Below are 13,358 nucleotides of genomic sequence, written 5' to 3' on the forward strand. Positions count from 1 at the left end.
TCAATAAGAATATACAAGCTGTTTTCGTCGACGTAGAAGGTACCGTATAGGAATGTTATAATAAATTGAGTATATGAAAGGAATATTAAGGCAGATTTCCGTTTTTGCAACAGATGGTGCCATTACTCTGTTCTTTGATTGGTTACTTGAGATTTATCTTGGCCGAGACTCGCTCATAACCCTTAATCAATGGGGCCTATTTCATTATGTCATTAGACGCATAAATGAATATTTAAAATACATATAAACAATCCTCGATAATTATATGTATTCCTAAAGGAGAATTTGAATATAGTGAAACTTGAATTATAATAGCAATAAACCAGAGCTGGATATCAGTGTTTAATTTTACATTTGCGTGGTACGTGTCCAGATTTTGCATTAGAATATTTTACTTATATTGCTATAAATTTCTAATGAAATCTCTGACTCATGAATTTTAATATCACGGTTTCTATAAACGAATATTTATTTCTTATGAGCAGCATTTTATTTTTGATTAACATTTATATGTTAAATTTCCCTCAAAAGAATGTAATTTGATATACAAATAGATGCGGCAGCCAAGTAACGGCATATGAAGATTTCATTCCTACTGTCATGTAGTTAAAGATGCATTGTGTAAGAACTAAATCTACCTAATGGGGGTCTTTCTTTTCTGGCTTCAAATTTTATATAAGTTATTACTTCGACATTTATTCATATGACACGCCCCTTTAGACCATCGAGCGACCTAAACGTTGACTGGATTATAACAAATTATAGTTAAACTGGATAATCGAGGCTTCGTTTATTTTCGTAAACAATCGTTGACAATCGAGACTATCTGGTCAAAAATTCAAACTCTCATAACTTCGCTCAGAATAAAGTAACTTAGCCAAATATTTTAATCTATTCATTATCTATTTTGGACTATTATAGTAATAATCTTACATAATATTATCGTTAAAGCAATTTATATCACAACCAATCAGCGGTGTTATTATTGATGCAAAGCCGAAATAATTTCGAACAAGGGAAAATTTATATTATGCTATCCACTGTTCATAATGTTGTTAATGCAGTCGTCTTCATTTCAAAAAGTAAAACCATCTTCAAATATGAAGTTTTAACTTCATATTTGAAGATGGTTTTACTTTTTGAAATTTATTTTGCGTTTTACCCAGGAAAACGCAAAAGAATGAAATGCAATACGATTTCCCTTCTTTTTTGTCCATCACCCTAATGAAGACGCCCACACGCCAAGCAGTGTACTATGAGCGAAATCAATGCAGGCCGAGAAAGTTCATTGGGATTTTCATTCGTGTTTTCCCCTTGTCAGTGGTGCAGAATGAAGGGCCTGACAAGCACAGCTGTCTAGTCGTTCGGATGGGCCGCAAAACCGAGGTACAGCGTATACATTGGCGTGTACATAAAAGATCCCGTGGCAGATGGAATTCGAAATAAGACAAGGCCGTAGCGCTGCTGCCCGGGCAAAATTTGTTTCATAGCACACTATATGGCCTATGCAATCGGAGCAGAACAGTAGGGCGATAAACAGATTTCATTTCATTCCTTCATTCCATTTACAATCAATGAATTATATTTTGTTTGTCAGTATCTTTGAACTCTGGGTGCCTGATTCTTTGCATCAATATTGGAACTGTGGTTGTCACAGCACCCCAGTGTACACTGTGCATATATGATACAATGGATTATTTTGAAAAGCTTATAAATGCCGTTATCTACATGTATATATATATATATATATATATATATATATATATATATATATATATATATATATATATATATATGCACTTGAATAACCGTTTTATCAGCCAAGTTTAAAAATGCATCGACCTAACACTTTTATTTCAATAGTAACTACCATGAACCAAACTAAGTCATAATGAAATCTGGAATATATTATACATGCCTATTGCCTAATTAGGTCCATCGATATTGTTAAACTAGTTTTACCCAATATTAGTTTAAAATCTGAAAACAAAATCAAAACGGCATTTGTTACCAGTCTCATTAATTAATTAATTAACTAATTAATACACCAAGTAAAGCTTAGCAAAAAATTGATATAATTATTTACTAAGATAACTATCCAATAAATAATGGATACTTATTTGATAATACTTTAAAAGAATTTGTAAACAGGGGTCATAAAAAACAAATGCAAAGCCAGAAAAATCGAAGTATAATATTCAGTAAAGATGGAACAGCTGCCGTGTTATGTATCGATCAGATATTGACAATACTCTCTGTGCAAAGTTTACACGTATATTTATCGTGGGGAAATCAAATGTGTATACATGGATCATATCTGTAAACATCAGATTTATGAATATATTATACCAGTTGAAAGAAAGTCGGGATTTTAGAAAGGAAACTTTTTCGGTTTACGAGCACTATCACCTTACTAAACATTCATTATGCAAGAGCTAAATCTGCCTATTGCAGGTCTTTCTTTATGGCTGAAATGTTATTTAATTATACATTAATCAATCTATCCAGACCATAATCAACTCTAGATGATATCGCTAGTCTGCGATCTGTAGTGGATTATGAGCCGATTTACTGCATAACTTTCCTTCACGATTTAACGATTAAATGGATAATCGAGACTATGCTGTTTATCGTACTGACTTTAGTAATGATGATCAAGGCTAGCCGGAAGTTTCAACCGCTTAGTTCTCGGTTCATAGTGGATCAATTTGGATGAAATTTTCAGCAAATTGCCTTTACATTATCTAGTTTTTAACTATTATAGTGAGAACTGCAACTCGTTATCGAATCTCCCATAATGTATCTTTAAGCCGCAACATCACATAATAAAAGTTAATAGTGATTGTTATCTATAGAACTATGTTATGTTATACAATCAAAACTAATTGTTGGGTTTTTTATTAAAGATATTTGTGGTTCAAGAGGGGTGTGCGATCCATACATCGCTGTGGGGCTCATGAAGTCCCGGAGTGGTGCGGGTGGGAGGGTGTGTGTTCATAAATATATAGTTATTTTTTTACGTCTGCGCTGTCGGTATTCGTGTCGCAGAACCGCCTGACACTTTACTCTGGCTCCGCATGGTTAAAGTTAGAAACACTATTTTTTGCATAGTCCTTGGGGCGGGGGTCGAGGGGAGGGATGGGGTAGTGATTGTAGTCGAGAGACCGATCCACTACCACTGTACCTCTTTAAAGCCTAGAACAATTTGACTCGAATAATCAGCGGTTCACATGTTGCCAGGGTTTACATAATCGATTAGACAAACTTAAACCAATTAATATACAAATTACAGATTTTTAAAAGTATAAAGGCAGACCAGATGCCCATAGATAAGAATAGATAAAATTACCAAGTCTCATTCTAAATATAGAATAATCAAAAATAATATTTGTATACTTACATTAATTCCATTAATTCGAACCTGTACATAGTATCATATAAATCCCCCACCCCCTCCTCCACCATCCGCACATCGTCCCCCTCCATCCCTGCCCTTAGGAATTCCATCCCAAGTTCTCGTCTATACTTATTCTAAACATTATTATGTGAAATACTCTGACGTAATTATTTGTCGAATGATCGAAGTTTGGCAGATTTGGAAGTACATGTATTAGATGAATGATTGTATTTTATTGTATTGTATTGCATTGTATTGTATTGTATTGTATTGTATCAGAGAGAGGGATTACACATAGGTACAGCCTGCTCCCCAATACTGATCTGACTGTTGTGAATACCAATATCGAAATTACAGTGCTAGAATTTTTGTATGAAACCACGCTAATTGTTGGAACACGTTAATGGAAAATAAGTGCGGTTTGGTAATTAATCAATCGCCCAGAGATAAAGCAATGGACATCTTTTTATAGTATGTATCTATTTCTTGTGGGATTATACTTAAAGGCGGACTCTTAAATATCATATTTCCTCGAACTTACTTAGGTCAACTACTGAAACACGAAAACATATTTTTAACTGGAAATTTGACCGAGAAAAATAATAAGCTCACAGTAAATAGAATAGGAGTCTCTATATGTCAACCAGGGACAAAATTTGAATTTATGCTACACATACCCTTCACATATCATTAGCAACAAATATATTGCTCTTGGTAGTTTCAATATATTTCCCATAAGTATGTACATCTTTAATGAGATATCCGTGTGGGGGGGGGGGGGGGCGAATGGTTTAACGCGTGCGCGTTCGATCATAAGGTATGTCGTTGTGTCAAATGACGTGGTTTCGATTCCCAGCATGTACAAGGAGTAAGGTGGCCTGTCCAGTCTCGTGGTTTTCTCTGGGTCCTCCGGTTTTCTCCTACGGTAAGGTGCCCCGTGTAGCGAAAATTTCCCTACTGATAGTTGAACTCGGCACGGCGAATGTGCACGCTTCAGTGGCTTGTCTCGAAGTGATTTATGGCTAGTCACGCGGTACGATAACACTCAGCGCCTAGAGTCTATGAGTCTATACAGTCTTAAGACCAACTAGAAATCAGCCAGATTTCTTCAAGTTTGGGAATGTGACCTCAAAGATTTGTTGAAGAGAATCCTGTCATCAACCTCTCAAAGACAATAAATTGTAGCCCAATTATTATCAATTCAGATGGTGTATTGTATAAGTGTCATATTACACTGCTCTATATTTAGAATGTAAAACTAAAGCTAGATGGGTTTGGAATCAGATTCTATGAAATTTGAATAAGAGAATAAGAAAAACTAATCAAATTAAACACAGAAATAAACAAATTTAATAACAATTTAATAAAATTAAAATAAATTGATTAAAATATTACATAATGTAATAATAAGCTTATTAATTTGATGTAATATCTACAGCAGCTTGTCTAAGCCAGGGTATAAAATATCTTACATTATTTTACTCATATACTTTGATATTGACCAATTTGATGTTAACCAATTAAATGATTTTGGAACTTTTTCTTGGGGAGATAAATATTCATAAGTAAAACAAGGGTTGTTGAGCACATTACGATTGTATAACTCTTGCCAATTATATATTGATTTCTATAGAAAGGGGTCAATATCGAAATATTAATGGCCTATTGATCCATCGTACAATACTATTTACGAACTTATCAATTATCAGTAAAAGAAAATTTGATCCAAAATTATCTATTTTGATGCAAAAATATAAACATTTACTGATTATTTACATACAGGGAAAAGGTCACCCCAAAACAATCTACATGTATTTGTTATTTAGAAGAGCTAAATCGCTAATATTTAGGACCTATAAATTGACACAAATGGTTCGCAACACAAATAATAATGTAATATGAATGTACATAAACTGATTTAGTATTTATTGCGCATGCCCTCCAGATAGGAATATGACGTAACCGTTTGAGTTACTTGTGGAATATATCTAGCCCCATCCTTCGAGTCCCTTGTTATAAATGGCACTTAAAGGCATTCGTGAACCAATGGTAAAATGTTTATTTTGTCTTACAATCTTATGGAAGCCTATAACTACCATTCATAATTTTTACTTTTCGCCCCTTCAAAACACGAAAGTCGAATATATATATATATATATAATATTTATTTATGGCTAGGGATATGATATCATATCTTTCTTATGTAAATTACATCCTGGTTATATGATATCATATCCCTAGCCATAAATAAATATTTCCGTGTAAATTTCCACATCAAGAACTCGTAGTATTATTCTTAAAATTTCTCGTACAATAGGGGCCACAAGGCAAGAATTTAGGCCCGATATACGCGAACATCAAACCGAGATCTTTGATACATAAACATATAATATTAAGTTTTTTTCAAAACCGGGTACAAATCGTTAGAGGGACCACAGCCTTCGATCCGATTATCACAAAATTCAAACCCAGGGTGTAACGGTGTATATTTAAACGGTTTTTAAAATCGGGTTTAAACTGTAATTTTTGGTACACCCAGGGTCCATAATCTAGGAGGTTACGGACCGATGTGTGCGAATATGGAAAGAAACAAAAAATCCGTGGAATATAGACATATATTTTAAGTTTGATCAAAATCGGATAAAAAAATTGTGACTTCTACACTGTCCACAACCTTGGTATTATATACTTTTACACTATTTGCAAACGAGGAGCGGGCAGTTTCAATCCGATTTTCATGAAATTCAAACTCAACCATCATAAGGGCGGAATGGTGATATGTTAGAACAGCTTTTAATATTGGATAAAATGCCAATATCGAAAGGAACCGCGTGTCCACAAATAAATTGTGGGCTGACGGGCGACTCAATACACGTCCACTTGAAAATATTGGCGTACAAAAATAGCTCAGCATGATAAAACTTGGTTTTTGGAAGACTAAACAACTGATATCAAAGACTTTATATAAAATGAGATTTTTATTTTAGAAATTAAAATTTTAAGTTATTTGATACTCCCACTGGCCGGTTAATAGTTGTCAACGCTTATGTAATTTATATTAGGGCAATGCTACTCAAGACGGACATGTTGTTTAGATCAGCATACCAAGCAATTAAAATCAGTGAACCGGACCAAACCCAAACATCCAAAATTTAGCACTTTTTCCTAGATAGTCCTAGCACTGTATAGATAGCCATCGCACGTGAAATTCTCTTCACATCTATCAGCCATTAATGCCGCAAAAAATATATTATTGACGATTCTGAATAGCAGTAATATTTAGTTTTTTGGTTATTACAGCAGCTTTAGAAATTACGTTCGTTTTATTTTTTAAATTGCTTTATCTTTAACTATACCGTTAGGGGCGGCATCTTTTGGTTTAGTACAAATAATATCTCTGAAACACTCGCGTTAGGCAAGAACATGATACTAGCAGTAGTTTCATTTTACTTTTACATGGTTCTTAAAACAATTGTTGCGTAACGTGCGTGTTTCTAAATTCAATTTCTTGTTCCAGCTTTCTGTTATGTTTGGTTATCCCGGCCTGTCAATCAGACGGAGAATGGTCGGTAGACTGGTTAAGCGAGACTAATTTCATAACAAGGGCACGTAGCCTATTTTTTTTACTCAAAAGTGCCCTGTGTTATGGCCGACACTCGTAACCATCTTTCAGTGTATTATTTATCGATGGTTCAATGGTCATAGCTTATTAAAGATACATTCCCGCGTACAGACTTTGTGATTTGATGATATATTTGGACTAAAAACATATTCAAAGTAACCAATCTATCAAAAATTTGCTTCAATTCCCTCTCAAAACTTTGTATTCTGGGAAAGTATCTTTAAGTACAACATGACTGTTTATGTAGAGACTATAAATGAGCCAAACTGGTTTAAGGCTTGATATATATAATTATATAAATATTGTGGTGTAATCGTGAAGATATTTAGATATATATATATATTTATGTTGGGACACTTAGTCGCAATTAGTCCCGACTTGACCTGGAGTTTGTGTCGAGTAGACGTTAGATATCTCTCTCTTATTATTGCTGACAAAATGGCTTCTATAGAAAGAGTGATTTGGTAGGCTAGGGGAAATGATAAGCATATTTAAAACTTAAACATCATACATGAATGATTTATTGACACTCAGATATAAACAGTCATTTCCTGATATAGTTGATGATATACAGAGAGACACCAAGACTCTTGTTTACTTCTCTGTGTTGAAATATTGGGAAGAGACTATGACCACAGGGTGAATTCTAAACCAAGCAGTGAGTTGGTTTTGTTATTTATATTCGATCTTTGGTTTGCTTTAAAGGAGTTTAACATTTTGATTCGGGTCAAAATAAAATGTTGAATTGGGTTGATCGGATGTATTTACACTAGTGATGGAACAAAATCTAAATTTTCTTTTCGGAAACCAATTTGCTTCAAATTTCAGATACGTTTTTGGCTTAAACTGTCAATAATAGGACAGAGCTAAACGAAATACGCTTTTTTCTCAACATTCCAACGTCATAAATCGAAAAGGTTTTTTAAGGATTATAAAGGACAGTTCGTCTTTTTATGATTCAAGTTATGTTAGTGTTAGTTATCTGTTCTGCCCTCTGAACGTATTTTATGATATTTAAGTATGATGTGCCTAATAACTGTAAAATCAATTAAAGGTCTAAATAGACAAATAAACCAAGAAAAGTTAATTACTACAGAGCATACGACGTTGTTGTCAAAAAGATTTCCATTGAAGTATCTCGAGAGATATCGTAGTGCGATTGTATTATATCGTAGTATGTTTATATGATCGCAACTGTTGGGAAGTTATATCTTCAACGAGTCGCGAAATCACTTAAAATTTTATGATATATATTATGCTCGATGGCCTATAAATAGAGAATCTCCTACGTGTCTTTTTTAATATCAAAACATATCAACACAAGTAAGATTAAGATTTTATTGTATCGAAACATCCATTGAGGACAGAATGCAATACAAACATATGTACATGTCATAAATAACAATATGTGATATTTGGCAAAACAAAAACAAAAAAACAAAAAAAACAAACGCAGGTGCATTTTCAATAATAAAGTCGTGTAGGAGATTTTCTTTATCACCCAATCCTTTCTTACAAGCACAAATAAATAAACACACTTCTTTGCTATAGCTTTCACTTTTACTGAACCTGATTAGATTACATTACGGCGCAGTGGTGCATCATTTTTTGACAGCAATTCAACGATTGCAAGGTCATTTAATGTATATTGACCCAGTGTTTCCATCAAGGTCAATTAAATAAAAATAGTTCATTTTTAATGAAAAATGAACTGTTCTTTGAAAAAAAAAAAAAAATGACCAATCAAATTCACGTAAGATTATGAAATTTATCACACAATCGATATCTACTGTAGAATATATTATTGGGTGATAATATAATATGCACTGTCATAATTATGATTCAAATGAGTTAATCTTATTAATATTAGAATTGCACCATATAAATTGTGAATGTGTTTACTACAGTCTACATGCATATCAAAATAAAATCACATCGTCCCGGCAGTCAGGAAAGATTGGTATTTACGATACTCTCAAGTTCCAATAAACAAATAAAGATGGATATTGAAAGTGTATAAAGAACTGGGCCCTGTTTCACGAAATTTTAGCAAAAGATAAAATCCAAATTTTAGTAGATACTTCAATTTTGATTGGCTAAGCACTAAATCAATCTAATATTATCCAATCAAATTACTAAATTTTGGATTTTATCTTAGTTTAATAGATAGTTTAGGACAGTGTAATAATAATATCGTAAAGAGTGTTAATCTAGCGAGGCGTTCTTATCGTAGTAAAGAAATTTCAAGAAATTATCCAAATAGACGGGGTGCGAAACCTGTATACATATTATAATGATTGCACATCATGATTTCTATTTATCACTTTTACATCTGTATATATTTACGGTTTTCGTTACGTATGATCTGACGTGGCGTATCACTGTAATTTTAGGTACGCTATAACAGATAAGTATAGGAGCCCGCGGTGACTCAGTGAGTAAGACGCTGGCTCGCTAGCCTGAAGGCCCTGTGTTTGATCCCGTTGTTAGCCGAGAAAGTTCGTCTGAATTTCCTGCGTGGTTCCTCTTTGTCAGTGGTGCAGGACAGAAGGCCTTGCAAGGAAAACGTATAGTCGTTTGGGTCGGACGAAAAATCCGAACTCCCGTGTACACAGTTGCGTGCACATAAGCGTAAGCCGTAACGGATCAGAGCAGTGAGACGTAAAGCCCCATTTCATTTCAACAGAAGATTTAAAGTCCTTTTTCAACACTAAACAATCCACAATAAAAGTCAGGGGAGGGGGCCGGTGATACCATATGGTTCTATGGTTCGCGGCATGCTTGTTAAACCACTCGGGTGTCATCCATCACATCATACCCAGAAAACTCCATTTCAGCATTGAAAAAAAACAATCTCAAAGAAATCCTTACTATTGTGTCATTTTGAAATACTTATTTTATTACAGACTTGAGGAGCTAGAATGTATTCTCAGAAGAATGGAAATGTATTTGTTTTATTGGTTTTTATACCTATGTCCATTAAAGCACTAGTCGGGACATGTCTTCTGGGAGTGGACATGCACTATGGTGGAACAAAGGCCAAGTGTTCTCGAATTGGAATTTCAAGAGTTCCTGGCAATCTTCCGGATAATACTACAACGTTAGAAATTGCTTTTAACAATATTGAAATTCTACACGATAATGAATTTCAATACCTAACTCATCTAAAATGTCTTGATATCAGCTTTAACCCCATCCACAAGCTTCAAGGGTTGGCGTTCAATGGACTTCATAACTTACTGGTGTTAGAATTCAACGCACACGCGTTAAATTATACAAAGAATTCTATGCCTTTAGATGTCTTTACGCCGCTTCAATCGCTGACAAATTTAAGTTTAAGATCAGATGTTTCACGCTTTACGGGTCGACCGTTTGATTTACCACATAATGCTCTTGCACGTCTCAAAAAATTGAGGCAATTAAACATAGATACTGGCCCAAACACTGTTTTTAAATCTGGATTTTCCAATTTGACAGAACTTCGAGAACTTTTCATTGGTGTAACATGGAAACACGGGAAACGGATTGAGTGTGGACTGTCGAATATAACCCGTCAAACATTTGATTCGTTTTCTAAAATACCTGTTAGTCTTCTTCAGTTAAATAGTTGTAGGCTTCATAACTTTGATGAAAATTATCTTGAAGCTTTTCCGCGTCTCAAAGTATTTTTATTCAACAAAGTACATCTAATAAATGGAAACCTATCGATGGTCCTTAATACACTTCGTGTATTTAAACACAAATACATGACAGAGATTGGCATTAACTCGGTAGTGACATCTTTACCTTATATGGGATTTGATCGTCGCGTTAACCGGAACCCGTTGTCTGAGATTTGTGTAACTCAGTTGGACTTAAGTTCCAACTTGATTAGCTTAATTGATTTCGATGGTTTCTGCACCACGCCTGATTCGCCTCTTATGAAATGTCTGAAGCGCATTACCTTGGCCGGAAACCGTCTAGTGGGTAAAGTAAGCTTGAACCAGTTACCCCTCTGTCTTCTTGCTATTTTTAACATCGAAGAAGTAGATCTTTCAGATCAGAAGATATTCTCATTCGCTAAATATATTTCACTAGTGCCTCACACATCTCGTGGTGATAGTGAACGGAAATTGCCGGACCCGTTCATAATATTTGCTCCGCCAAAGTTGAGTTATCTCAATGTGGCTGCATTGCCACATGGAATCGGAGAATTGGATGTAGATATCCATTTTATCCTCGCCAAAAAATTAAAATATTTTAATGTATCGTACTGCGGGTTATACAATTTAAAACGGAAAGTATTCGGACTCGAAAATTTAGAAGTGTTAGATTTAAGTGGAAACAGCTTAAGCATTATAAATGATACATTTCTAGATACATTTCCGAATCTTAAGAAATTGCGTTTAAGCAACATTCTGTTAGATAATGAGTTTATTACTCAAAGTGGTATAAGATTTTTCAGTCCTTTGGAAAAGTTGGAAACTTTGGATCTATCCAGTAATGATCTAGTGGTTTTACCTAATGATTTATTTAATTCTCTGGTTGCATTACAAGTTATAAATTTAGCTGACAATAAACTTATATCCATACCCGATTTGAATAACCTGGTTAAGCTCAACTCTCTCTATCTGAACCACAATTCGTTCACTACCTTGAGACCACAACACACAGATATGTTAGATAAAACAGCAGAAAATAATCCGAAATTTTATTTGTCGATTTCGGGAAATACATTTACTTGTGCATGTGAGACATTTTTGTTTTTACTGTGGTTGGACAAAACGATGGTTAAATTAGATGGAAGGAATTATTCTTGTATAGAATCGACAGGAAAGATGACCTTTACGAAAAATGTATCTAGCACATTGTGGTCATTTCACAGACAGTGCATGTCATCATTCTTGTTGAATTTAACCATTGGCGGATCAAGTGCCATGCTCGTAACTCTAATGGCAGCCTTTGTCTTCATCAAAAATAAGATGAAGCTGAAGTTGATGCTCCTAAGGCTAATTGGACAGAATATTTATCCGAAGAAAAGAGAAGAGTTTATTTATGACGCTTTTATAATTTACACGGATTCTATGTCCAGTTGGGTTTGCAATGAACTGAGAAATGAACTTGAAACAGATCGAGGAATAAAACTGAACCTACGTGACCGAGATCATATACCTGGCGGTTCCCAAGCAGAGGACATGTTGGAAGCAATGAGAGACAGTTGGAAGATAGTTTTAATATTAACGGTAGACTTTTTAAAGAGTGATTTGGCTTATTTCACAATGTGTAATTGTCTTTCATTCATTACACTTACAACTCCCCATCGATTAATCGTCATAATCGATGATCAGTTGAATATACCAACTAATATTGATTTTCTTTTGGAAGCTGTTACTGAAAATAACATTGTATGTGTTGACTTGCAGCAACCATTTATTTGGGAATTTTGGGAAAAGTTATCTGTGGTCATAAAACAAAAAGAAATCACTGTGTAAATATGTGTACATATATTCCAAAAAACAAATCACTGCAAATGCTCAAAACTGTACTTAAAGATACATTAGTTAAGAGTTTAATAAAGAGTTTTCATTCTTGCTATAATAATTCAAAAATAGATGATGAAAAAAGAAAATATTGAAAATTTCATTCAAATTACTTCATTCTCAGCCAAGTTATCATTGTTTGTAGCTTTAACAAGATGTGTTCACAGTCATGGTAACCAGGGCACTGGTACAATCGGGACTTAGCCTCGCTTTCCCATTTTTAAATTAAATTTTTAAATGGCGAACCGTTTTAATCTAGTTAAAATCCGATGCCGTCGAGAGTCGATTATGGTCTTGTTTTTTTAATAAATGTCTAATTAATAGTTTATATAACATTTCAGGCCTAAAGAAAGACCTGCAATAGGCAGATTTAGTTCTTGCATAATGTATGTTTAAACAATAAAATCACTAAATAAAGTAGCCAAGTCTAAGTTCATTATATGTTGGGATATGTCAGGGCCAGGGAAATTGTTATGCCAAATGGCAAATATTTGATTGAATATCACGAAGGCGGGGAACACTGTCCATTCTGCCCCCCCCCCCCATCTGTCTTTTATTGAATGACATGGTCTCGATTACCTGTAGGGTTTCCGGCCCAGTCCCGTGGTTTTCTCCAAGTCCCGTCCCCTGCTAAAGTCAACTACGCCTGATCTAATTTGTTTCGAATGGCTTTAAGTCCCATTTCTCGCTCTCTAAAAATTTATGGCCACGTTTTATTTTATCGACATTATCTTCAATATACCTTTTGGAATGTGGAGTTTGCAAGTTAATACCGGTATATGTATGGTTTAATATTCAAATTTTAAAAATACACAAAGGT

The 13,358-nt window shown here is 34.3% G+C and overlaps 1 protein-coding gene across 1 annotated transcript; it reads left to right on the forward strand.

Moving 5' to 3' along the window:
• Positions 1–7,436: 7,436 nt before the first annotated feature.
• On the forward strand, positions 7,437–12,958 carry LOC126821986 (toll-like receptor 4). Its single transcript, XM_050550690.1, has 2 exons — positions 7,437–7,677; positions 9,926–12,958. The coding sequence occupies exon 2, from the start codon at positions 9,941–9,943 to the stop codon at positions 12,488–12,490; it is 2,550 nt and encodes an 849-aa protein (XP_050406647.1). The 5' UTR covers positions 7,437–7,677; positions 9,926–9,940; the 3' UTR covers positions 12,491–12,958.
• The last annotated feature ends 400 nt before the right edge of the window (positions 12,959–13,358 follow it).

This window comes from Patella vulgata, chromosome 5, assembly GCF_932274485.2.
Source record: "Patella vulgata chromosome 5, xgPatVulg1.2, whole genome shotgun sequence".
Taxonomy (NCBI): Eukaryota; Metazoa; Mollusca; class Gastropoda; family Patellidae; genus Patella; species Patella vulgata.